The sequence below is a fragment of the Pristis pectinata genome, chromosome 9 (genome assembly GCF_009764475.1).
Source record: "Pristis pectinata isolate sPriPec2 chromosome 9, sPriPec2.1.pri, whole genome shotgun sequence".
Lineage (NCBI taxonomy): Eukaryota > Metazoa > Chordata > Chondrichthyes > Rhinopristiformes > Pristidae > Pristis > Pristis pectinata.
The window spans coordinates 82,692,554-82,719,976 of record NC_067413.1 but is presented as its reverse complement, the minus strand read 5'-3'; the positions used below and the strand labels follow the sequence as shown (position 1 = coordinate 82,719,976).

Below are 27,423 nucleotides of genomic sequence, written 5' to 3'. Positions count from 1 at the left end.
AACAGATGGCTCACATCCAAATCACACTCAATGGTACATAAGAGTCCAAGGAAAAACTCGCTTCAAAATTTATGTCTTTATCTATAAGCATTTCACAATGAATATTTAGCCTGAAAAGTCATTCCCCATGGTTTGAATAACAGTATTTGATGCTTGAGTGATGACTTAAGAGGCTGTGGCAAACTACTTACAATACAAGTTTGATTTTAAAAATGCTCTGGGTCCATTTCCTCCACACCTCTCAAGACTAGGTACAATATCCAAAAGAATTCACCTCCAGACAAGCTTTAATATCATTGACACATTTAATACTTATTGGTGCTTCTGGCAGATAATAGCAGCTCAAATATTAACCAAAACATACAAACTTCACAAAAAGTTAGCTGACAATGATAAAGTAAATTTGGGAATTAAAATTAATCTTGCATGCAAGACTCAGTACTAAATTACAAAAATCTGTAGTTAGTAGTGAAGATTTAAGCACAGTTCTTAACCAATGCACAAAGTAACAAGTTTAGTCTAAAATTTGTATGATATTAGAAAAAAAATAATTAGAATTCACTTTGGAAATACCAGGTTCAGTAGAACTAAAAGAAAAAGTAGTTCAGGCATTGCAAGGTAGATATTTGCTTTCAGGAGCAAGTTGGGATGGTGAACATGATATGCAAGTACACAATTATAATAAGACATCAAGGCTCTTTCAACTGTACTCACTTGTGTTTTTGGGAAATCATATACACTTAACTACCTAATGACAAGAGTCGAATATTCCCCCCACCCCCAAATGGCTTCTGTTAGGAATGATTAACACAGCAGCCCATTATGTCCACGATGATACTTTGAATGAGTTATCCAATTGGTAAGATTCTACTTTTCCCTTCAGACAGAATTAACCACAAGGGAGCATGATGTGGCAATGGAAATTTGGATACCAAAAAGTAGAATTGGAATCAGGGTAAAAATCCCACTGGCTGGGCTCAAAAGAAATTATCATGACTGCTCGAAGCAAATTTCAACCCCAGGAAGTTCTGGGGTTCACGGCAGTTGCAGAGGCCCAATCATCTTCTCCTGCTGTTCAAATAACTACACAACTCTTTGCATTTCACTAACATGACAGGCAACTGGCTTTTGCCACTTTCTATATTGGTCCTAATTTAATAACATTAGGAAAGTATTATATTTTTACAAGAGAAATGCAAATAGATTCACCTTAAAACTGATGGATCACAAAATAATTGGAATAATTAGAAAACTGCAACACCTCTCATTATCCATATTCTAAATCATGCTTACAGTTTTAGAATGGGCAATAATAGTTAACTGGATTCATCTATAAAGTCACTGTACAATTTCAATGAGAACAACAATTTACCAAATTACTCAACTTTAGCTTTCTCTTGTGGATTTGGGACAGAATGCAGCAAAGAGGTGCCCTGCTTGAGAATGCTAGGAATAAAAGATTGTTCTTACATGCATTACCTGCCACCAAAGGTCTGAGATTGGTAGGAATTACTATCCCAACTGGGATAAGCCAATTCAGAGTACAGTTTAGAACTTGGATTTAATTTGAAGAATGTGCAAGAGCACCATATATGGCAATTATATTTACATGTCTATTTTCAAGATCTCAGGACCCTCCAAAGCAGTTAACAAAGTAGACTTGCAGAATAACTGCTCTGGTAGAAATTCTGCAAGTTTGAACCAAAAAAGGGAACCTTCATTGAAGGCAATAACATAGAGGTTCTAGTACAGATCCCTGCAGAACATCACTAGTTACAGATGTCCAGCCAGAGTAAGTCCCATTGACCACTATCCTCCATCTTCCATGGCTATTTTGGATTCAGAGTTGGATTTCCCCAAGTCCCATGGATGGCTAGTAGAGGAGGGATAGTACACTAAATGACCCATACATTGGCCAAATTGTGTTGCCTGGTTATTAAAATACCTACCAAGTACAAAGATCTGTTTGAATCAGACAATTAATATTTAGAGGAAAATCCCACACTTAAATTAAATAACAATGCTGGAAACACAGCAGATCAGGCAGCATCTGTGGAAAGAGAAAGCCTAATGTTTCAGGTCAACAACCCTTCATCAGAACTGAAAAAAGAAAATAAATTAGTTTCACATTGGAGGGATAGATATGCCAAAGGAAAGATCTGATAGGATCAGGCTATTGTTACCAATGGGGATAAGCCATTGACAAAGCCAGCTGGTTGATAGCTTTCAAGGGAGAACAAAAGAGGGACATGCAAAAGCTGCAAAATGCAGATCTGTAGAGGAAAAATTAAAATTGGTATTACAGATAGATGACCTGCAGTAGAACAGGCCAAGTTATGCTACAAACAGATAAAGTTACCCACAGTTGTTGAATTCAATGTAGAATCTAGAAAGGTGCAACATGCCCAGATACAGGAGGTGCGGGGACTCAACTTTGCTCTATAATAAGAATGCAGAAAGCCATAGACAGGTCAGAGTGGGAAGGGGGATGCAGAATTAAATTGGCAGGCAACCAGATGTTCAGGAAAATCTCTGCAACTAAATGCAAGTGCTCCACAGCAGTCTTGACCCAAAACACCAACTGCTTATTTCTCTCCATAGATGTTGCCTGACCTGCCAAGTTCCTCCAGCACTGTGTTGCTCCAGATTCCAACATATGCAGAATATCTTGTGTCACCTAATCTACATTTGGTTTCTCCAGTGTTAAGGAGACCACATGAACACTGAACAGAAAAGACCCGATCAAAGAAGATGAAAGGGAATCAGTGCTTCTCCTGAAAGGGCTGATCAAGTTTGGCAAAGTTGTTCAATCCAAGAGCATTCTCACTTTGAACAATTTCTCCAGATCAAAATGTGCAGCTATGGGAACTTCCATGCCCCCACACTACAACTAAAAGGATTGGATGTCTTCAGTGGCTTCCCTTCTACTGTCAGAGAGTCCTTGACCACATCTTATTTATTTTCTGCATCTCTGCTCACACCTCATCTCCTCCCAAAATTGACTAGGTTCACCCCACCAGCTTCAATTCAATGGACCATCTTTTGTCATTTCTGCCACCTTCAATAAGATTTTATCAAAGATCTTCAGTCTGAAACATTAAGTTGCTCTTTCCATGTACACTGCCTGATCTGCTTGGAGTTTCCAGCATTTTCTGATTTTTTATTTTAGTTGGCATTAAGAATACAAGAGTTTTCTTTTTATATGGAATTAGTATAATACTTTAAACAAACTGCACTTCTGGAAAAAGTTATTGTAAATCAGACATTTCAGATAATTAAATTCTGAATACTTTGAAGGAAGAAATTAATTACTCAGTTGAGCACAAAGGGCCTTTGTCATTTTTCCCCAACCACATTGTTATTAGGCAGAATTTTGATAACTTGGTTTACATCAATACAACATGACACTAGAATGACCATGTTCCATTTCTGATCTTGAAGATTCATGTCTATCAACACTTCCCACAAGCCTACAGCAAGCAGCTTGCTATTCAAGATCAAGAGAATACATACAAGAATTTAAATTACAGTCGGCTGACATTTTTCTCCCTCTGACAAGTGTACAAACACATGAGCCAAGAAGCTTCATTTCCATTACTCAATGAATGTCCTTAGGTTTAAACTAAATGCAGATAAGTGCCTCCATATCAATTTCATAACATGTAGTGATTAAGCCAAGTTCCTTGTATTGCAAGATACACATTTCTTAAAGTAGATTTGTTGCACTATGTCTATAGTATAGTAGCTTAGTATCATACCCAAATGCTAAAACTTATGCTCCTGAAATAAAATTAAGAGCCAAAAAAGAAATTTTGGAATCAAGGTTTTATTTCTGGAGTGTAGGGTTGAGGGCAAGGAGAGCAACAAGAGCAAGAGCTGTAGGACTGCAGGATATTACAGATAACCATGAATGAATGTGGGGTGCCTAGCAGTAACTACAACTACAAAACATTACTTACTGAACATTCAGTTCCCTCAACATAGATCAATTCTACATGCAAATAGGAAGTTCCCATCACTCTGCAGAGAAAAGTACTCAGTTATAGAGTCAGTTATGTGGCACAGAAGCAGGGCCCTTCAGCCAGCCACATCCATGCCAAACTATTTGCCTGCATCATGTCTGTATCCTTGTGTCTAGTCTATTTAAGTGCCTGCCTAAATACTTCTTAACTGTAATGATTGTATCTGACCCTACCACCTCTTCTGGCAGCAAGTTCCAGATATCAACCATTAAAAAAATTCCTCTCAATTAAAACCATGCCCTTGTTTTTGCCACCACTACCAAGGAAAAAAAAGATTCTGACCATCTATGACTCAATCTTTTTAATAAATTATACATCTCCATCAGGACACCCCTTAGCTTCCTATGCTCAAGAGAAATCAAACCCAGCTTATCCAATATCACCCCTTACCTAAAGTCCTCCAATCTCCTTAGCACTCTCTCCAGCACAACCACATCCTTCCTAAAGCATGGTAACCAGAAATGCACACAATATTCAAATGTGACCCAACTACATTTTGTAGTTGTTACATAGCATCTAACTTTTACATTCTATGCTCAAGCCCAAGGCAGCAGCATACCATGTCTTCTTCACCCTATCTACCTGTGTTGCCACTTCAGGGAACTATGGATTTGAACCCCAAGTTTCCACTAATCAACATTGCTCAAAATCCTAAATTTACTGTACATGTCCTATTTTATTTGACTTTCCAAATGCATCACTTCACACTTATCAGAATTAAATTGATCTGCCAACACAAATATCACAAACAAGAGTCGCCACATTGATCCCTGCAATACACCACTTGTCACAAACTACCAATCAGAACAGCATCCTTCCACCACTGCCAATTTTGGATCTAATTAGCCAGCTTGCCTTGGATCTCATATGCCTTAACTTTCTAGACCAGCCTACCAAGCAGGATCTTGTCAAATTCCCCAAAGTCCACATAGATAATATCTACTACCCTGCTTTTAATCTTTTTAGCTACCTCCTCAAAATAAATTAGTAAAAAGGTAGGATTTCCCTCCTACGAAGCCATGCTGACAAGAGCTTTATCTAGTTCCATCCTACCTCAAATATTTAAATAAGCTTCAATTTGTGATCTTCAATCTTGACCGAGTCAAAGAACTAATTCAGATGACAATGTCTTGTAGTTCCCTAGAGTCCATCACACACTTCAGACAAAAACCCATTACATATCAGCTCAGATCTCCAGAAAGGATGGCTTCTGCAGCTTAAACAAATTCAGTGAAGCTACAGCTATCTGCATGAAAGTAGATCTTCCATCCTTGCAGCAACATTGAAGTCTCTTGGAAAAACAACAGTCCTTCACTGCTTAGTTTAGTTAAGTAGAGATTTTAAAAACCTAAAGATAAGAATGAAACAAAGGCTTATCACCCTCACCTCTGAAGAGGCCAGTCTGGGTAGCTTTTATTGTGGCTTGTATAATCCTTAAGTGATAGAAACAGCCTTGAACTTAAGCATGATTTCCAACCTTGAACTTAAGCATGATTTCCAATAAGTTTAAAAGTAAATAAAGATGCTTGCTACCTTAGCCCCACAATGAAGTTGTAATGTCAAAGAAAAGGTTGGCTGGGTTGATAAAAACAACTTAAGAGCTAATAGCAACCCCAAGTGAAGTTCACACAAGATAATAAATTCTGCTATATGACTGCACGGTAAACATCTCCAAAGTAAAAGCCTGTGGAATCCATGTAAAGCTCATTTGCTTCTGTATAAACTGGGTTCTTGACATCCATTATGTCAAGGTTCAGGACAACACTATTCAGCAATGTTCTCCTTCAAAATCTCAGGTGTTTCTTTAGAATTGTTAAAGTGATCAACTTTGTTCAAGTCATAATTTTGGCAGCTTATTAGAATAGTGTTGACAACACTAAGAGACACTGATTGCAATTTGAAACCACTTGTACAGCCTGCTGGGTAAAATACCAACTATGTATCTTGAAGCTGTACAGGTCAAGCAATGTACAAGATAGTAGCCAAATCCCTACATTTGGCTGAAGAACCCAAGGGAAAATGCTGGTGAATACCCAATAAACTTACTGGAAACCATGCACATTAACCAAATAGGATTGGATTTGGCAGTGAAGTACTCAAAATGGTTTAAATTCTCCAAAGTCAAGGATTGAAAGAGGCCACAGAGGGTTGTAGACTCAGCCAGCTCCATCATGGGCACAACCCTCCCTGCCATCAAGGACATCTTCAAGAGGCAGTGCTGCAAGAAGGTGGTACCCATTATTAAGGACCCTCCCCATCCAGGGCATGCCCTCTTTGCATTACCACCATCGAGGAGGAAGTACAGGACTCTGAAGACCCACACTCAGTTTAGGAACAGCTTCTTCCCGTGCCATCAGATTTCTGATCAGTCCATTAATACTACCTCATTATTGCCCTTTTGCATTATTTTTGTAACTTAGTCATGTCTTGCACTGTACTGCTCCAGCAAAACAACAAATTTCATGACATGTCAGTGATAATAAACCTGGTTCTAATTCTGAAAATGGAATCAAATGCTGATAGGACTTATGGAACTGTATCCCTCAAAAAAATGAGGAAGTTCCATTTCTCCATTTTATTTTATTTCCTTCCCCATTATACTTTTCCCTTCTACCCATACTGTAACATTAAAAATCTTCACCATAACTACCCCCCCCCCCCCCCCGCCATTCTCCTCCCCTCCCTAATTTGGGGAACTAAGTAAGGATAAAATGAGATGTTGGCTAGTGAACAAAATTCTTTTCAGGTTGGAAAAGGTGATGCAATTATCAGCCAAAACCACTGCAAACAACTATCAAGTTAAATAGGCAAAACATAATTAAGCAAAACTTAAATTTAGCTAGAATCAGATGTTACCATTATGATCTCATTATCATGCCCTGCATTTCATATTGGGACCATGTTGTACAAAAGTCATTGTTCAATGAAAGCTTCACAAAATACTACATCATATTAAATCATCTTTCTTCGTATTCTCGCTACTGGATCCACAAGAACAGTTCAACTTAAGTCTGTAATAGAATGTTCCCAAGCTTGCAGGTGTATAGGATTGGCACAGGGAGGGTGGGGGAAGTTTAAGAACTTAGACCATGACAAGGAGGTAAATAGATTTATCACAATTTATAATTTGCATCCTACCAGGAACAAAGCAGAGCTAACTGCTTTCCTGAAATGCGTTGAGGGTCATTTTTTTCTCCCTCCCAGATGTAATGATCTTAAAGAAAGGATAGAATGAAATATGTGGAAGGATGGATTAGTCTGATTTATAGAAAGGCATGTTAACCTATTTTCTGGTGCACCAGCCAGACAACTGCTCCTATTCCATTCCAATTTAGTCTTTACCTGCTTAACTAAAAAGTCCTGCAAATTCTCAGTTTAAAGATCAAATTATAGAGCAGAAGAGGAAAACAAGTAATTGTGGAGATCATTTCTACAGTACTGAAAAAAGTTCAAGTAATCTCTACCATTTAGAATAAACATCACTTAATCTGCACACTGGACCCATCATCAGTTAGTTTAATTTATGAGGAGATGGAAAATTCACATTTCTACTATGAACTACTTACTGTTGCAGAGTTCCCTGCAAGCAAAGCATAACAGTATTCTCAGGGTATTTTGTCTGGAGGGCAAAAAGTTTTTCTTCCATGTGGGTTTTTGTATTACATGTATCCTTGTTTAAGAAAATTAAAAAAGGCAAAACCTGGCAAGATTAGCTCAAGTTAAAAAAGTGTGATTGTATCCTCAGTGATTGCATGAAGGTGGTTTTAAAATGCCTTTAAATATTTTTTTCTTTGCTGAAACTTAATGTTCAAGCACATTGTGGGTTGGGTGAGAAAGATTAAAACTTGGAAACCAAATTGTTTAGTGGCTGCCAAAGAACAGTATTTGGAGAAATCAATTCAAAAATCTAAAAAAATGTCTAATTAGATTAAGTGTCAATTTGAATGGCACAGAAATCTCCTCTCCCCACTGCCCTGCCCCCCTTTGGACCAATAGTAGAAAATTTGTCCAAAATAATAGGATCTCATTAACCTTCTAAGAAAAGGGATTCAGTTAAACTGGTACAATACCAAACCATTTGAAAGTTCACCCATTTCTACAGCTCTAAATATTGGATTAAATTTAGAGATAACACCTCAGGATTTCTTCCAACCTTTTAATTTCTCACCTTGTCACTAGCTATCAGTTTAGAAAACTGGGGTGTTTGACAAACCCACTAGTGAATAGCAAAGCAGAAAACCAGGGGATGTGTGGTGCTTGGAGGGGGGTGAGGCAATACACTAGCATGGATTGAAAGTTGTCTAATAGTAAACAGTAGAAATAAGGATCTTTCATCAACAAGGTTAGAACACAAGAAATTAGGGACACTGAGAACTGGTTCATAGATAGAAAGCAACGAAAGTGGTCACAGCCTCCTGATAAAGGATGCAGTGACTACTGACATACTGCAGGGATCAGTGCTTAAGCCCCAGCAAAAAAAAAAATTAATCATTTTACAAGGGAATCAAATGTAATCCTTCCAAGTTGGCCAACATGAAAATGGGTGGGGTTGCGAGAAGGGTGCCGTGAGGCTTCAAGGTGATTAGACAAATACATTGCAGAAGCAGTAAACCTTGGATAAGTGCAAAATTAACCAAATCTACAAAAAAAATATTTAAATTGAGAGAGAAGGGGAAATGTTGATACATAAAAGGGATCTGGATGTCCTTGTACACTGGACACAGAGCAATGTGCAACCTCAGCAAGTAATTAGGAAGGCAAATGCAACATTGGCCTTCACTGCAAGAGGCTGAGAGTGCAGGAGCAAAGATATCACACGACCTTACACAGGGTCCTGGTGAGTCCACACCTGGAATATTTCATGCCATTTTGGTCCCTAATCCAAGGAGAGGAAATGCAGTAAAAATTGAACATCAGCATGACTATCATGAAAGGAGAGACTGGATCAACTAGGCCTGTAATCACTGGAGTCAAGAAATGATCTCATTGAAAGTTCTGATACGACAGATTGGATATGGGGATGATTTCTCCTGACTTTGCAGAGTTGGGGGGGGGGGGGGGGCGGCAAAGGGAGGAGACGAAGAAACCTAACGTCTGTGGTAGGCAAGTTACTGGAAGAGATTCCGATAGATAAAATACACTCACTTGGAAAGACAGGGGTTAATTAGGGATAGTCACTTGGAAAGACAGGGGTTAATTAGGGATAGTCAACATGGCTTTGTGCATGGGAGACAAGGTCTCACTATTTGATTGAGGTTTTTTTTTGAAGTAGCCGTGAAGGTTGATGAGGGCAGTAGATGTAATCTATATGGACTTTGGCAAGGCCTTTGATAAGGTTCCACATGGTAGGTTGCTATGGAAAGTTAGATCACATGGGATCCAGGGACAGCTAGCTAATTGGATACACAATGTGGCTTGATGGTAGGGAGCAGAGGGTGATGGTGGAAAGTTGCCTTTCAAACTGGAGGCCTGTGGCTAGTGGTGTGTGTCAGGGGTCAGTGCTATGCCTGTTGTTATTTGCCATCTATATCAACAACTTAGAAGAGAATGTACCAGGTATGGTTAGTAAATTTGAAGATGATACTAAAATAGGTGGTGTCCTACATAGTGAAGATAGTTATCAAGAATTACAGCAGGATTTTGATCAGCTGGACAGAGGGCTGAGGAATGGCAAATTGAGTTTGATTCAGGCAAGTGTGAGGTGTTGCACTTTGGGAAGACAAATCAGGGGAGGGCTTTCACAGTGAACAGAGGGGCCCTGGGGAGTGTTGTAGAATAGGAGCACCTAGGAGTCCAAGTACATGGTTCCCTGAAAGTGATATCACATGTAGGCAGGGTGGTGAAGGTGGCTTTTGTCACACTGGCCTTCATCAGTCAGGGCATTGAGTTTTTAAGTTGGGATGTTATGTTGCAGTTGTACAAAACATTGGCAAGGCCACATGTGGAATATTATGTTCCATTTTGGTCACCCTGCATTAGGAAAGATGCCATTAAGCTGGAAAGAGTGCAGAAAAGATTTAAGAGCATGTTACCAGGATTTAAAGGACTAGGTTATATGGAGGTTGGGCAGGCTAGAACTTTATTCCTTAGAACATAGGAGAATAAGGGGTGATCTTATAGAGGTGTATAAAAATCAAAAGGGGCATACAGGGTGAATGCAGTCTCTCCCCCACCCCACCGAGGGTTGGGATATCAAGAACTAGAGGACATAGGTTCAAGGCAAGAGGGGAGATATTTAATGGGGACCCGAGAGGCAACTTTTACCCAGAAGCTGATCAGTATATGGAATCAGTTGTCAGAGGAAGTGGTTGAGGCAGGTACATAAACAACATTTAAAAGGCACTGGGACAGATACACGTTTTGGAAGGGTTTAGAGGGATCAGGGCCAAATCAGACAGGCTCAGATGGACATCTTGGTTGGCATGGACTGGTTGGGCCACTTCCAAGCTGTATTATTCTACAATCTAGAATAATGGATCAGAATCTCAGACCAGAGGGCAAAACAATTAGGATCCAGAGGAGAAATTTCTTCAGAGGGCAGAATTCACCATCACAGGAAATTGGAGGCCCAGAGGTAGAAAAATCTATCTGCCTCCAGAATATATTGACAAAAGCCATCAAAACATAGTATTGAGGTAGATCATTGGCCATGATCTTTATGAATGGCACAGCAAGCTCAAGGATTTGAAAAGCTTATTCCTGCTCATGTGTTCTTATCCCATTGTACCCAATTAAAAAAAAACGATTGACCAATCCAATTGAGATTACTGGCAGGCATTCAAAACAAAATACACAAAATTAATTTTAAGGAAAACATCCTGAAGAACAGGAAATGATGCAGTGATTATTGACTTTTGGCAGTCATACCAAAGGAAGTTGCCAACTCTTAGCCATAAACACAAATGTGGAATTTCTGCAAATGCACAATTTGTCAGTTTGTTTCATTGCTGGTTCAACTGCCCATGGAGTCTAGAGACAGTGGCCAGTTTGGCAGAGTTTACTTCAATGTTAATAATTATTTTTTTAAAAAGAAAAAGCAGAAGCAGGGGATTGGGGAATGAAGGGGAGGGGGAAGCACCCATCAAAATTTTGACTCAAGTCTCAAAGTTAGGAGTTGAGTTTTTGCCTGGGAAAAAGTTGCAGCAGTGCCACTCTGTGGTTAGGCCATGTAGTTGCATGGATCTAAACAACTAGACAGGCATTCAACTCCAGATTATAATAGCACCACCTATGTAACAGGTGCTGCAAAGTCAGCACTCTTTCCAAATGCCTGTGTTCTTAGACGAGATGGGTTTCATTTTCTCCCAAGTACAAGGGTTTAACTGTATTTCAGTTCCAAATGTGTTCTGTACAATCAAGGGAGTTGGCAAGCTGGAATACAGATGGAAGGGAAATTACTGAGATTATGCTGTTCCTCAACCACATGGTTACTGGAAGTTCCAAATAACTGCACTAGCATTTTGAAACCAATAGTATGAAAAGGTGTTTTGGCAACTGTTCAGTATGCACTTTTCACATTCCCAATTTTGCAATAGTATTCCAAATTTGCTAGATGATTAGAATTCCTATCCACATTTTTCTAGGTTATTTGCAGCCTTAGTACATAGATGGCATGCGTGTTTACTAATTTCAGAAAATGGTAGAAACACTCAGGTCAGACAGTACCTGTGGGAAGAGGAAACAGTTTCAGATTGAAGACCTTTTTCCCATCTGAATAGAACTGTCTGAAGCATCTTCAACCTGAAACACTAACAGTTTTCTGTCCATAGATGCTGCATGACTGCTGAATGTTTCCAGCATTTTTCTTTGCCTTTAATGCCAGATTTCCAGCCTCTGCCACTTTGACTTAAGAATTACATTCTTCTGCTTCAAATATCCTTGATCTAAGATTTCTTAGATAACAATTGCCAACATTTTCCAGTGCCAGTAAGAGTTTTGTTTTTAAAACATTGGGCAGATTTACTAAACATTTTAAAATAAAGTCATTAATTTTACACAAGTTGTCTCACAGTGCAAGACACTTGTTTTTCTTTTTTTTAAACACACAACAGTACATAGAATACCTTGATTTCAGGTTGAGACCATTACATAATGCAGACATTCTTCTAAGTTATGCAAGATGCTTACACCACCTACAGATGCAATGTCTTGATAATCCATGGATGTCATTAATACGCTGTTCCTTAGTTCATAACTGGGGGGGGGGGGGTAATGGGTAATGAAATAATTCACTTGTAGAAACAATGTAGCATTCCTAATCCAGTAATATTGAAAATCAAAATAGCCTTTTACTGTGAATGAAGAGTCACAAATGCTGAAAGAACTAAATTCAGCATTTTTTAAATAATTTAACTTTGGTTTTTCAAATGCATTACAGGCTGTCCCTGGGTTATGAACACCCCTCTATACAAACAAGTTCCCATAACATTAAGTTTAAAAGTCTGACATACATAAGTGATGTACTCTATTTCACTCTCACTCCACTTGGTGATCAAGTTTTTTTAAATAATCAGTCTTGTGCTTTTGATGCCATTCATTACAATACTGTGAAGGTATCATTACCATAGAGTGATATTTATATTCCAACTTATGGACATCTAAAAACAGAACCTATTTGTTCCCTGGGCACAATCTGTACTGGGTAAGTTTACTGACAGAATAGCTGCAGGGTTATTCTAGCTGCAGGTTTTACAGCTGCCTTTGCCTTAAAGAACAAAATCCAGATTACCCATCATAAAAGTGTCTGTGACAATTCAAAAAAGCCACCAATTTTCTCAGCCTGGTGTTGTCATGACAACATTCCTCATTACAGGAGAATCATTTAAAAAGCAATTGACAAGGTAGACTCCAACCCTTCTTGCATGATTAGAGGACATAATTTGAACTACATTTACTGACTGTCATTCAACTACAAGAAAATTATATGGAACAAACAACTAATTCAATAGTTGAGGTGAAGTGGCCTCTACAAAAGAAGCTACATTCATTTTGTTTGTAACCACACAAGAAATCTCATGGCAAAGAGATTTCAAATCTACTGACTGAGTTTTTAAAAAGTGGAGATTTTTTTACCCTCCAAATGTATTGTTAACTTTAAGTTAAATACAATTGAAAGTAATGAAACTTCAGATGAATGGGAAAACCAACTTAGTCCTTGAGGAAAGCCACAAGCAGCTTTATTGCAGGTATAATGCCCACAAAAGGAGTCATGTTTATGTAGTTGTAGGTTTATTACCAGATATTAAAGTTTTAAGTTCTTAAAACTAATTTAGGTTACATAATCATTTTAAAGTCTACAGAAAACAAGTAAACAGTTCAGATGGTTTAAGGGTTTAAATAGATGAGTTTGTATTTGAGCACATCAAATGTAAAAGCGTTTTCCCTACTTCAGAGACAGATCAAGGACCACAAAGCCATGTTGATAGATTACTTAAGCTCAACTGTAATACAAGATCACGTAGAGATCCTAAACAAAAATAAGTAGACAAATTTCAGGGCTCATTCAAACGTTCAACACTGACATTGCTCGACTAATGGACGCAAACAGAAAGTATCTCACCATCTTTAAACCTGGATTTGAACATCTTTCCTTACACGATCAGTATTTCTTTCAAAAAATATTCTATAGTTATAAACCTTTGGAGTTTATACACCGCCGCATTTAACACGTTAAGCACGTGTGGTCGTTCTTCAAAAAAACATTTATCATGATGCGAACGCGTGCGTTCATTTACGATTGATTCCGCAACATTTCAGAAGCCATTCATTAAAAGACAAGAAAACCGCTAGGATTCTTAGCGATGGAAAATATAATCAAACTGATTTGGTACAGCAAGTACTATACTCACATAATGAAAAACTGCGCAGTAACAACTTCAGTGGGAAAAGTACCATTAAATCATTGCTGGTGAAGCGTTTACCAATTTTCTACTCACTGATCTGTCTCAGTTTTCATTCCCTTCAATGAGTGTCGATACCAAGCTTCTGGAGTGGGTTATTACTGCAATGCAGTGATTTATTTTGCAATCTCTCATCATTTTGACTAAATATCCATACAACGAATCAATGTGACAATATCCACAAACCGTACCACCTTCGCAACAAAACTATGAAAACTGTGGCAATTCAAAATACACCTGGATTAGCAATTACTCCACACACAATCCGTAGTGTGATTTTGCGACTAAATTTGCTCATCAGATAACAGGCACCTACTCTTCTTCGGTTGTGTCAATTTCTAGCCGATATTAGTGAAAACGCATAGAGGGGGATGAGGGAAAGAAGTAGTATTTTAAGGGGGGAAAAAAGTGGACAGAACCAACAGCTAAGCAATTTTCTCTGGATCAAAAAGATCCCTCAGCCTCAAACTTACCCAAAAGTGTGCGTGGCAGTTGACCATCATGGTCCTCTCGATAAGTTCATCGGGACATTCAAGGAGATGGTGCCCGGACACTACACCTGCGTTGTTGACCAGCACCGACACGTCGCCGATCTCCCTTCGCACCAAGTCGGCCGTCCTGTAGACGCTGCCCCTCTTGCTCACGTCGCAAGTGTAAGTGTGGACCCGGGCGCCCAGCTGCCGGACCTTCTCGGCCGTCTCCTCATTGCTGTGCTGGTTGATGTCCCACAGCACCAGGACGGCTTTCCTCCGGGCGAACTCCAGCGCGAAGAGCCGGCCGAGCCCGCTGCCCGCCCCCGTGATCAGGCACACCTGATCGCACACGCTCTTCTCCTTGGGCTTGATCACCCACCGCGCAGCGGCCAACACGAAAGCCCAGAGCACTTTGAAAGTGACAACGAAAAACTCCGCCACGATATTCATGGCTGACGTCGGGGAGTGAGGGAGGGGGGAAGGAACGGGCCAGCCCTTCCCCACAAGCAGCGGGCAGTGCGGGAGCGGAGCCGGGAGCCGGCTGCCTGTGTGCGCTGTCAGAGCCGGGGCCGCGCCGCAGACACTCCCTCCCCCGACCGCCGCCACTTAACTCTGAGCATCTTCGGCTCCGCGTCACCCTTTAAATATGGAGCCTGCATGGCCCACGCCCAGGACCCCACCAGCGACACACGGTCGCCTACCTCTGCTTCCCGCATTCGGTACATCCGCCTTCGATCGCCCTTATAATCTGTGTTGGTTTAATGCCACTTGTTGAAATTATTGAATACATCCGTCGAATCCCCTCGCATTAGTTCAGGCAGTAACACGGGCAACTTTTCCTAGGGCGGGCTTCAGGGTTCTGGCGCATGCGCCTTTCTGTCTTTTCCCCGGCGGCCGTGGCGACGATGGCGGGCACCAAGTGAGTGCGGAGATGAGTGAATTCCAATCCGAGGACATCTGTGGTTAAATCTGAGCCATCGGTGTTGCTCGACCACGGAAAGTTCTCAAGCAATGAACCACCGTGTATTTTACAGCTTTTTGTTTTTATAAAAAGCGCTGATGATGGCATCGGGCGCAGGGTTCTGGTGGAGCCGTTCTCCAGTCCCGGCCCCTCTTGCGTGACCTGAGGCTGCAATAAGTGGCGTTGCCTTCGTTTACTGTGAAGCCACTCACGTTAGCAACTAAACAAAGAAAATAAGAAAAATGTGTTTCATTAACAAATGTGTATTCCCGGGTACGCTCATCGTAGTTCGTCGTCCGCCGTTAGAGTGGGGCCCAGTAGATGTGGCATTAAGATGACTCTCTACGAGTTGGTCTACTTTAAATTGTCGTAGTGTTTTAAAGTATTAATATATATGCTAAACATAGGGTATAGAGATGTGTATGTAATAACGCATGATAACATATCTGTAACATTTATTTGCGTGTTTCCTTTTCGCCGATCAGAGAAAAGAAGGTACCGTCTGTCCCGGAAAGTCTTTTGAAAAAACGTCAGGCGTTCGCAGCCATGAAGGCCAAACGTGCCAAGCGTTTGTTGGTAGAAAAGAAGGTGTGTGAAACGGTTTGCCGTGCAGGTCAACATTTGGGTTTTAATCTTAATACGTTATTTAGTTGAATCGCCTCACGTATTTTCCACTGTACAATAGTCTGGAAACATTAATGGTTACATTCTTAATATGTAGTTTTTTCTTTAACATTTGTCTTTGGTAAGAATGCCTTTTTCATTAGAAAAGCAATACTACTGTTCTGAAACAAAACCAGAATGCATTTGGAATACTTGGATCTGGCGGCATCCGTGCATTTTGTTGTCAAAAGCAATTTTTCAGCCATTATATTGAAGCCAATGTCAAAAGTGAAATTTCTGTATGTGCACAGTGTAACATGGAAGATCATGAACTTCCTTCCATTGATTGGTCCTTCGTTCATGGGCTCAGTTGTTTGCAGACTTTTACAATGGAATTGACAAAAATTAGATGAGTTGATCTGAAAGGTGTTTATGATTCACTGATACTATAAAATGCCCTGGAAAGAATATGCAGTGAGTGTTTTTTTTATATATATATTTGGCATTCTAGGCCATCATTAATACTTATCGGGCCTGGCTGTTTAAAAAAAACTTCTATAATAGTTTGTAATCCTCCATGGCAAATTTAAGAAACTCAGCACACAAGACAACATCATAGCCTAAAAAGAAACATATCCTATTTCCTAATTCTTGGTCACTGTCTGTAGCCTTATATCTTGTATATCGAGTTCTCATCCAAACACTTCTTCAATGGCCTAAAAATTTACTAGTGTTTTAGCAGTGACTTCTAGACCCTGACCACCATTTTGGGGAGGGGGGGGGGGGAGAGGAGGGTGCAATTATCTCTTCTAATCCATCTACCCATTAACTTTAAATTTATGATCCTTTGTTATAGGTCCTCACTATGGATTTTAGGGACATTTTTATTTTTAAAAGTTGTATATTCCATTTTAATCTTGTGTGGATATTTCACTATATTCAATTTGCCATAAAAATTAATTAAAAACAATGTATTTACTTCTTTGGTTTTCTATCTGAGAGCTGTTTAACATGTTTGTTCAGGCAGCTCAATTGCATTGCAGTTGCTTAATACCAAGGATGCTTTTGAATTGACACTGACATCAGAAAAGATGTCTGCATCATAGGCCTTTGTGGGCAGTTTTCTTTAAGGTCAGAAATGATAACTTCTCTTTGGTTGGCCATAAAGTTCAGCTCAGTTTGAAATGTTTTTCCACAGATGCTTTCAGTATTTGATGCTTTTTGATGAAATATTTTTCTATTGTGAAGGGCTGGATGCGAGGTGGGGAGATGAGAAGAACTGAATGAATATAACTTTTGCTAAAGTTGAGTACAATGTCAACCTTGTTAATTTACCATGTGTTATCATGGTTTCCAGATAAATAAACAGAAGAGAAAACTCATCTACAAAAGAGCTGAGAGTTATCACAAGGAGTACAGGCAAATGTACCGAAGTGAGATCCGTCTTGCCAGGATGGCACGCAAAGCCAACAATTACTATGTCCCTGCTGAACCCAGGCTAGCATTTGTGATCCGTATTAGAGGGTAAGTATTGATGGTCAGTTATTGACTGAGTGTTGGTGAATAAATCACAGACTCTTGTGAAAATGCAAATTAATGTTATTTAAGCTTTTACATGCTGAAAACAAATATGTTTCTTAATGCTAATTTCTGTTTGTGACTTTACAGCATCAATGGTGTTAGCCCTAAAGTGCGCAAGGTGCTTCAGCTCCTACGACTGCGTCAGATCTTCAATGGAGTGTTTGTGAAACTGAATAAGGCTTCAATCAATATGCTCCGTATTGCAGAGCCATACATTGCATGGGGGTATGTGATTGGAAAACAAATAGTTGCAAGGATACAACCTTGTTTGTGCTAACAGATGACGTTCAGTCTGCTGTCTGTCTGTGATATCTTCTGAATGAATGTGAATGTAATTGTTTTTATTGATTTGTTCAATTATTGAAACACCTTGGTTGTTTGATAACTCGCAATTAATTTATGTATTTCAAAAAAAGCTCTCAGAAGATCCCTTGCCTGGAGGTTTTGTGTCATCAAGTTTCCTCTAATAATTTGGGAATCTAGCTGTTTAAGTTCGAGGCTGTTGTGACCTCTGCCCATGTTGCTGGGCTTCATAGAACTGATTCCCAGAACTTCTGTGTATGTTGCATAACACTTGTTTATTATAATTATACAACTTAAAAGCTTAGATCCAAGCTGCCTCTCAGAATTTCAGCTGAGGGGTGGTGTGAGTTGTCGTTAACTCGCTATTAGTAAGTTTTAGCTGTAAGATAGTTCTCCTTTGGAAATATTTGATACTTGCGTGAGGAGTTGAATTTTAATTTTGAAGCAGTGACTTAAAGCGCATTAATTTTTGCTCTCTTAATTTCCTAGCTATCCGAATCTAAAATCTGTCCGTGAACTGATTTACAAACGTGGATTTGGCAAGATCAGGCATCAGCGCATTGCACTCACTGACAATTCCTTGATCGAAAAGCAGCTTGGTAAGTTGTTTTAGCTGACACTGGATGCATGTGATATCAGTCAGGCAAATTGAACGAACATTTTCTCATGACAACACTTTATTTTTCTGGTATCTTTACTGCCTGATTTCCCCAATTATGGGGTAGTTCAAAAATTTATACCAAAGGTTTTGTAACAGCTACTGAATGAATGCAATTTTCTTAAATTTGTACTTACCTGGGTGCATTGTGAGAAGCCAGGATTTATTGTCATAGAGAAGATAACATGGAGCTGCATAGGCCTCTGATCTTTGACGTGGGGGTACTGTAGGGAGTTCGTGTAATTGTGATGGATGAGGGAATAGTGATATTTTTTTCAAGTTAGGATGTTGTTTGACTTGGTGGTTGGTGTGTTTCTGTCATTCCCTTTCTAGGTGACAGAACATATTAGAAAAATGCTGCCAAAGAGCCATTGGCACGGTGTGGCAGTGTTGGACAGAATGAATGCTTCAAGATGGGATGCCAATCAACTAGACTGCTTTGTCCTGGATAGGATAGTTTTGAATTGCTTTGGTGTTATAGAAGCCACGTTCATTCAGGGAGATGGTGTGTGTTCCATCAGTTCACAATATGTGGCTTGTAAAAAATGGAAATGCTTTAAGGAGTAGGGATGATTACCACTACGTAGTGCCCACCATCTGACCTGCTCTACTCAAGCTATCATTTGTGGTGTGTGGGATGTGGTAGCATTGAGGTTAGTAGTAATGCAGTTCAATGACAAGAATGGGTAGACGTGTTCTTGATGGGTATGGATTTTGTCATTGTGCATTCTCCATTCCTTCTACGTAGGCACAGGATGTCCACTGCGAGCATCCTTTTTGATCTTATCAATTGCTGAAATAGCTTAAGAGTTGAACTTAGAGCCTTGACAGTTGTACAGAAATATCCTGGGTGAGAGATGTTTAGTCACAATCTTCTGTGTCTTCTGGGGTTTTTCCTAATTCCCATTGATTTTAATTTTACCAGGGCTCCATGATCCCAATTGAATGCTAATTTAGTGCTCAAAACCTGCAAATTGCATCTGGATTCAGATCCCTTGTCCATGTTTGGACCAAGACTAACAAATTTCTTGTGCCTTTTTACATGGATGATGTATTTCAATGAAAATCAGTCAGTTCATAATGCATATTTTTATTAAACAAAATGACCATAATGTGTAATTTATTCACATCCCCATATGGACTGTGGACAAAGTTGTTTTGTAAGTGCTCAGTTACCAGTAATTGTTGACATAAGAATTACATGTCTGTAGAATTTACACAATGTAAACAGAAGCTCAGAATTTCCAGTCAAGTGTTTGGAAATAGCTGTAAACCAGTGGTAGCATCTTCCACTATGCTGCCTTTTGTGTCAAATCAGGCAAACGTACAGCAGACCTGATCATAAAACAGACATCAACTGCTGGGAGAAAGGCAAATAGAGTTAATTTTAAATATCATTTTGTTGGTTTTTAATTGTTTGGTGCGAGCTTAATGTTTTTTTTAAAAAAGGTGATTTCCATTTTTTTAATGTAGGTTCTAGGTGTTAGTGAATGTTTATCAAATGCTTTGAAAGTACTGACTATTTTGACAGCCAATAATCCTGAAGGTAGGGCCTTAATAGCTTCAAAGCCATTCTGAGACTACAGTAGATCATAATGGTAATGCAACTTGGGTAGTCAAATTCTGTTAGGACATATAGAGTAAATGGTAGGGACCTTGGGAGTGTAAAAGTACAGAGAGATCTTTAAAAGAGATCTGAGGGTTAAGTTTTTCACACAGGGTAGTGAATATTTGGAACAAGCTACCAGAAGAGGTAGTGGAGGCAGATACAATTACAACATTTAAAAGGTATTTGGACAGGCACTCAGATAAGAAACGTGTAGAAGGATGTGGGCAAATGGAATTAGCATGGATAGGCATCATGGTTGGTGTGGATGAGTTGGCCGTAAGAGCCTGTTTCTATGCTGTATTTTTCTACGATTCTATTATGTGTGCTGTGATGGTCCCTATGTACTGAGCCACACTGAAGTATGGATCCAGCAGGATATTCTGCCCAGGGATACACCAGAACAAACTTACTGGAGATATCGTAGATCTTGCTGTTCATTTGGCTTGGTTGATCTCTGCCATTGTACATGCTCCACATGAACTTCCTCTCACACTTCCTCATCTAACCCTTTCAGGATACACTTCTGTTCCATTTTCCCCCTTTGTGATTGTCTATCTTCTCCAATGCAACAATGCTATTTGGCTGAGCTAATTCTTTCATTTATTTTTTTTAATACACTTGAGAGTCTCTGAGTAAAGAAGTGACTATTAAGTTCCCTATTGGGTTTATTGGTGACTATCTTGCAATTCCCTGAACTTAGCCTCACATTTTTATCTTTGCTATAAAACACTCATTACCTGAAGGAACTTTGAGGCCATTCTAATCATACCTTTCCCTGCATGTTAAACATTTCCTTGATTAAATATAATCTGTTGTGCTGTCATCCTAAGGTTGTTTACATCTTTCCTCTTGCTTCTTATCTTTTCATCCCAAAAATGATCTAACCAAGGTTCCACACAAATTTAACACAAGTTCTTTGTTTTTCAATTCTGTCACTTTAGTAATAAAACCTAGTATTTTGTTTTTTATGGATTTGTAAATCTGTTTTGCTACTTGAGTATCCCTTTTCTTGTGTTCAATTTGTTATTAGAGATGTGCAAAAAATAAAATTTGGTATTTAGCAAAAATAAAGAATGTCACAACTTTTTGTAGCAATAGAATTTCATTGTTTCTCACCTGTTTAAGTAACTGACAACACAACAAAGTTTTAGTGCATGTGTATTTTGGACAAAAAAGGGGAGTTGCTAATTAAAAATGCCCTCAAAGATCTGCAGTCCTGGTTTTCTAAGAGCTGAATCTTGTAGCTGTTGTTTCTCAAACTCAGTACCATTCTCTATTCCACAGGTGTTGAACGGATTTTCGGTTGACATTATTGAATGTCACATATTTCACTCATGGGCCTTCTAATGGGGATTGATTTGAAATGAATAATATTTTGATCATTCTCTTCATTATCCACGAGTACTAACCAGGAAATATCTGATAATTAAAAGATGTAGTTAGTGTATCAGATGAGGTTAGACCTTTAACAGTGCTATTTAAAATAAAACCTTAATGCTTATTTTCATATTCCAGTCATCTGAACTAAATATTTTCTTTCATAAGGTCCTCAATTACAAATTATCCGTGTGTGGCTGTGAGTCCTACGTAATCTACAACCTGTAACTCTTTTTAAAAAAAAGAGGAGATACAAGAGCATGTAAATGCCAGAATCTGGAGCAACAAACAATATGCCGGAGAAACTCAGTGGGTCGACCAGCATCTGTTGCGGGGGGGAGGTTGATGATTCAGGTCAAAACCCTGCATCAGGACTGGATACAGGCTTCCAACCCCAAATATCGACAATACCTTCCACTGCACAGTTGCTGCTTGACCCACTTAGTTTCTCCTGCGGATTGTTACTTTAAAATTTTTATTCAAAAGTTAGTGATAGTGAAATCGCAATGTCAAAAAGCTGGAATGTTTGTGGATGTCTCACAAGCACCAAAAAATACTTAAATTTTGAATTAATTACAATATTAGCAATGGTAATTGACAATTTTTTAAAAATTGAAATTAAAGTCAAAACACTAAAAATTAATATATTCAAATGCATTTTAAGTTTAGAAATAATTTTATATCCCAATTCCTTCAAGAGGATTTAAATTGCCTGAAATTTGCTTCCTGGTCTTGCAGCTGTTCCTTTCAAGTAAATCAGCTCTATCATGCAGGGGTTCAGTGCCCAGATTCCCAACATTGGAAAACTACAGGAAATTTGTACTTGCAATAGATGCCAGTGGGGTCCAAACTTAAGGATGATAGCAAGCAACCCTCCAGCCAAAAGGCCTCTTAACCTGCTGCTATGACACTGGCCAGAAGTAGATGCTGGGAGACAGTTTCTTTTAATGTTGAAGTTAGGATAGATTTCCAAATAAATTGTTAATAATGAGTCAATTATTTACATTTCAGGAAAGTATGGCATCATTTGCATTGAAGATCTGATTCATGAGATCTACACAGTAGGGAAGAACTTCAAGATGGCTAACAATTTCTTGTGGCCCTTCAAATTGTCCTCACCACGTGGTGGCATGAACAAAAAGACAACACACTATGTTGAGGGTGGTGATGCTGGTAACAGAGAAGACCAAATCAACAGAATGATTAGGTGTATGAACTAAGGTATGCTGTGTTTGTGTGGATTTTTAATGGTGTTGGTAGGGTTAGAGATAGGTGAATGGGCAGTGAAAGAAGTATTGGATATTAAGTGGAAATATATCTTGCAGTTGGTGAATTTAAGTCATAGATATAATAATACTCATTTTATGTAGTTTGTATATAAATGTTATAGCACTATTAGCATTACAAAAACTGTGGAATTTCATGTGGCAATAGATTTTTTTGTTAGAAGATTTAATTTAGTTATAAATTAAGTGATTAATTAAAGTGTCATTAAGTTGCTTTTGCTCAGTCAACATCTTCATATCAAGAATATACCAATTGCACTCTTGAAATCTGAGTGAAAAGATCAGGAATTTGCCTTTTGTATGTTGTCAGGTATTTTGAATGCAACCTCAATGTTAATGGATAAAGATAGTAAGTTAATACATTGCAAGTTAATGTCTTCACTTTAATGCATTAATTATACCCCATTACTGTCAGCAAAAATCATGTGCAAAGTATTTCATAATCTATCTGTATCTAGTCCATTAGTCTCAGCTGTTGAACACTGTTGCCTCACACCCTAAAAAACAGGGGCAGTGGTAGGTGCCGACCTACCTGGATTGAACTCCTTTGATTGGAAGCCATGACTCTTGTTCCATTCACTATCTGCTTTCCAGCCACTGGCTTGGGCAGCATGAGTTTTGGGGGTAATTCTCTCGACACGAGGGTTTTTCCAAAAACAATTTTATTTTTCTGGATTCTCAGCAGTTGACTCCCATCATTTGCATCATCCTTAAATTCTTGGTTTATCTTAAACCAGTTTGTCACACACATCCAGAGCAGGTGGAGTGTAATAGCTGGCTGAACTTGGCTCACTCCCCAGAATGAATCTGACTCTGTTCCTCCCCTTGCATTATCTCATTACAAAAAGAAATCCTTTATGTAAGCTTACAATCAGTGTGACCAAACTGTTTGATAATGGCCCAGTGGAACGATGGTGGAGATGAAGAGGTTGGAGGAACACACACCTGACAGTTGTAGGATTGATGGGATGCCTGAGCTAGGGAGGAGTAAGTCCCTTCTGTGATTTGTGCAGTGATAAAACATTTCTTCTGAACAATTAAAGAATTTTGGTATTCTATAATTCATTATTGCAATTTGGAACTTCTATTTTGATTACAATTGAGGTCTTTTAAAATTGTCTGACAGCCAAGTAAATAAATCTTGGAATCTTTATCCAGTAGCTCAGAGCTTGTAGCCAGGTCCTGAAAAGCTTGGTTGGAGTTACAGAAGGCTGAACGAGTAACTGCTAGTTTTGTGATTAACTAAACTAAAAGCTCAACTTCATTTGTGGGGGCTGTGTCATGCATTTGATTATTCCTAAAGCTCTAGATATTCTAGTTGAGAATGGGGAAGGATTACTTTGCACCTGGCTGAACTTGTAACTGACTTGGAGTGGTGAGGTTAATAGCAGTTTTAAAACTTCCTCTTTAATTTCCCAATGCTAATTTTTGCACAAGCAGAAATATTGGATTTACCTTTGTGGGGTCTTAAAGAATTATGTCAGGTTAGAGGGGTATGGAGGAGTCCTGCATTACAATTTAAAACCAGTCCATTATTTTTTTTTGATTGGCTGAAGATGGTATTCCAGTTTCTATTGCCATAAAAATGTTTTCTGATCCAGCACAAAACTGGATAACTCATTTACTGTTTGGTTGGCAGCAAAATGATACTTGCATTGCTTATGAAGCTATGTTTGAATTAATTTTATTAGGTAGTTGTTTTTGTAGCTAACTTTTCCGTATTCAAATTCCTTATCGGTAAAAATTAATTATGCTTAGTTTTTTTCTAAATAGCCAGCATTTCAAAATTTCAGTACCTGTACCAGTGAAGTTATTACCACAGATATTTTGACAATAGGATTTATCTTACCAAAGAAAACACAAGCCTATAGAGATTGGCTGGCTGTGCATTAAAAACGTAAAGTTGTAGTATATTAAGATTAATACATTCATGGTGCATTGGACTCAGAATACAATTTCCTATGCAAGTTGAAATAAAGCATGAAATAAGCTTTTATTGTAGAATAGAGACAGGAAAACATTTTGCATATAATGGCACCCTAAAGGGCACTGGCAGAATGTTCCAGTTAGTTGTGTCATTTTAAGGGCAAGTTGGGGAGTCTTTGGAGGAAAAGGAGGAAATAGTGGTGTATTTTGTATAACTGAAATTGACTGACCTGGGACTTCCTGGCAAGTTTTCTTGAGCTTCGCCAGATGGAATGTTGCCTGTTTGTCTAAAGGCCAGGAGGAGCTTACTAAATTGTAGAACTTATTTAATGTGAATTTTCTAATGATTTGTTTCTCTTCCCTTTTAGGTATGCCACAGATGTCAAATTTCTACCATGTCTGTTAAATAAAGTTATTTCAGTGATCTTTTGTCCTGGACTCTTGTTTGAAAGTAGTAGGTTTTTGAATACATAATTTGAATTATTTTAGAAGCCCACATTGCACTATGTATTTCTGATAAATTTGTTGTTGGGTAAAGGGTGAAGTGGAAAGACAGATTTTAGAATTGGCAAAAGTTCCTAGTATACTTGTAGATTCATAGAAGAAAAAAAATTGACTAGAATTTAAAAATTAAGTTACTACTAAATAGATTGTCCTTTTATATACTCCAGCAATTTTATGCTAATATTTTAAGATAATGAAGTTGGAATGTTTGCTGATTGGATGCAAATTTTATTTGCAACTATAACAAATTGAAATAGCAAGACCTAGGCAATATTCAGATGAGCTGATAAGTGACAGGCAATGTCCATCTCCAATGTGAAGAAAGGTTCTAATTTAATAGCATTACCATCATCAAGTTCCTCCACCATCAACATCTTGAGTATGGCCATTGGCCATCAAGTGGCCTAATCACACAAATACAGTACTAAAATTATAACAGGCCAATAAGCTGGACCTGATAATTTGAGAGAACCATTCTCTCATCTACAAGTCACAAGTCAGGTGTGAGATGGAATCCTCTCTATAAAGTTCTAACAAAGCTTGATCTCATTCTGTACAAAGCAGCCTGCCTTCATTAGCACCTCATCCCAAACATTTGTTCTCTAAAATATGCACATTGTGTTTGCAATATCTAGCATCTAGGAAAATGGACAGCAGCTACTTTGTAAGGCTGCACTGAACATGTTATCAATGTGAGAGATGTGGAATAAAAGCAGTTGGCACATAAGAACACCAACAACATTAGATCTTCAATTGCATACAGCTCTCACTTGGTTGGGAGGGGGGGGGGGGGGGGGGGGGGGGGGGGAAGGAATTGCCTTTCCTTCATCTTTGCTCAGCCCAAATCCTGGAACTCCTCATCTGATAGTGAACACACATTTACTTTCAAGGACTGGGCTGGACAATAAATGCTGCTCTTTCCAGCAATTCCCACATTTAATTGATAGGACTATGCTTTTCTGGTCATCATTATTGATGATGGGTTTATTTAATCATTTGAATTAAATTCCACAGGTACTGAGGTGCGATTTGAACAATAGATCATTAGTGCAGGCCTACTGAAATACAGTGACTTTAAATCATTTGTAGTTTCTACAGTTGCAGTGGTAAACATTGTACATAATGCAGAGTGGCATATGCGGAGAGTTCTTATAACAAACAGCATAAGCATGATTTAAATTGTGACAATAGTGTTGATAGTATGTACCTTTGGACTCTATATGCTTATTCCCATGGGTGGGAAAAAAAATCAGCATTTCAATCTTTTTGTAAAAACTACAACCATGACCTTCTATTTTACCTCGCGCTGAATTATCAGCCTTGTATCCTGTCTCAAAGACTGCCTACTCCTGCTATTCATTCCTGTGCCACAACTTATTTATTGCTGAATAAAGTCATTCGTGCTTTTGAACTCAATCTAGCGCTCTCCCGGCAAGACTCCCCTCTGTCATCCCCTAAAATGTGAGCTCATCCAAAACTATTGCCTGCATCTAAAAACACACCAAGTCTCATAACCAATACTAATGCTTTTGTTGGCCTCCAAAGACTTGGTGTGTATTTAGATCTAATAGATCCATTCAATGTGTTGAAGTTTCGTCTTTATCATTGCAACTTCCCTCAGCATCACAACCATCCAGAGAGAACCTGTGATCCCAACGTCCCATGACCTAAAATGACAATTCTTTTTCTCCACAAGTGTTTTCTCATACGAATGTCTAAAACCTTCACTTCTTTCCCCCTAATGGTTATTCTGTCCGGTTTAAAACTGAACTTGTTGCAGAAAGACATTCACCATATCAGTGTTCGCACGTCAAGACTAAACCTGATTCTGAACTATAGAAAGGAACTTTAGATGTGTACACCCAGTTTTTTTAAAAAAAAGCTTAGTCATTTTTATTTAAACTACTTTAACAATATTTTCGAACAAACCACTCACAGCAAACTCTCCATCCTCGAAGTGATGGGCATCATAGGGAACTCCACCCGCTGTGCTTATGCAGCAAACTAGTGCTCCATAATCAATAGTGGTTCAATTTAAAAAGAAAGCCTCTTGCTCTGGGCGGGGCGGGAACACCTGCCGACCGTTGCGGAAAGCGCGCGCTGAGGATGGGGTAACGGCCGGGCCCTCGGAGATCAATGGGAGAGCCGGGCCCGGGCAGCTGCTCTCGCCCCGCCGTCCGACGGTCTCTCCCACATCAATGAGGGCGCTAGATGTCGTGGC

At 38.9% G+C, this 27,423-nt stretch overlaps 2 protein-coding genes across 2 annotated transcripts in view; one reads left to right on the top strand and one right to left on the bottom strand.

Moving 5' to 3' along the window:
• LOC127574103 (retinol dehydrogenase 10-like) overlaps window positions 1–15,091 on the bottom strand; it is a 48,393-nt gene extending 33,302 nt beyond the window's left edge. Inside the window, exon 1 of the mRNA XM_052022777.1 lies at window positions 14,395–15,091. Coding sequence (XP_051878737.1) covers window positions 14,395–14,844 — 450 coding nt within the window. The 5' untranslated portion in view covers window positions 14,845–15,091. The remainder of the gene's footprint in view (window positions 1–14,394) is intronic.
• Window positions 15,092–15,214: 123 nt separating this feature from the next.
• rpl7 (ribosomal protein L7) lies at window positions 15,215–25,122 on the top strand. Its single transcript, XM_052022778.1, has 7 exons — window positions 15,215–15,313; window positions 15,841–15,943; window positions 17,316–17,482; window positions 17,627–17,764; window positions 18,332–18,441; window positions 22,498–22,707; window positions 25,067–25,122. Exons 1-6 carry the CDS (start codon window positions 15,261–15,263, stop codon window positions 22,704–22,706), a joined length of 780 nt encoding a protein of 259 aa, XP_051878738.1. The 5' UTR covers window positions 15,215–15,260; the 3' UTR covers window position 22,707; window positions 25,067–25,122.
• The last annotated feature ends 2,301 nt before the right edge of the window (window positions 25,123–27,423 follow it).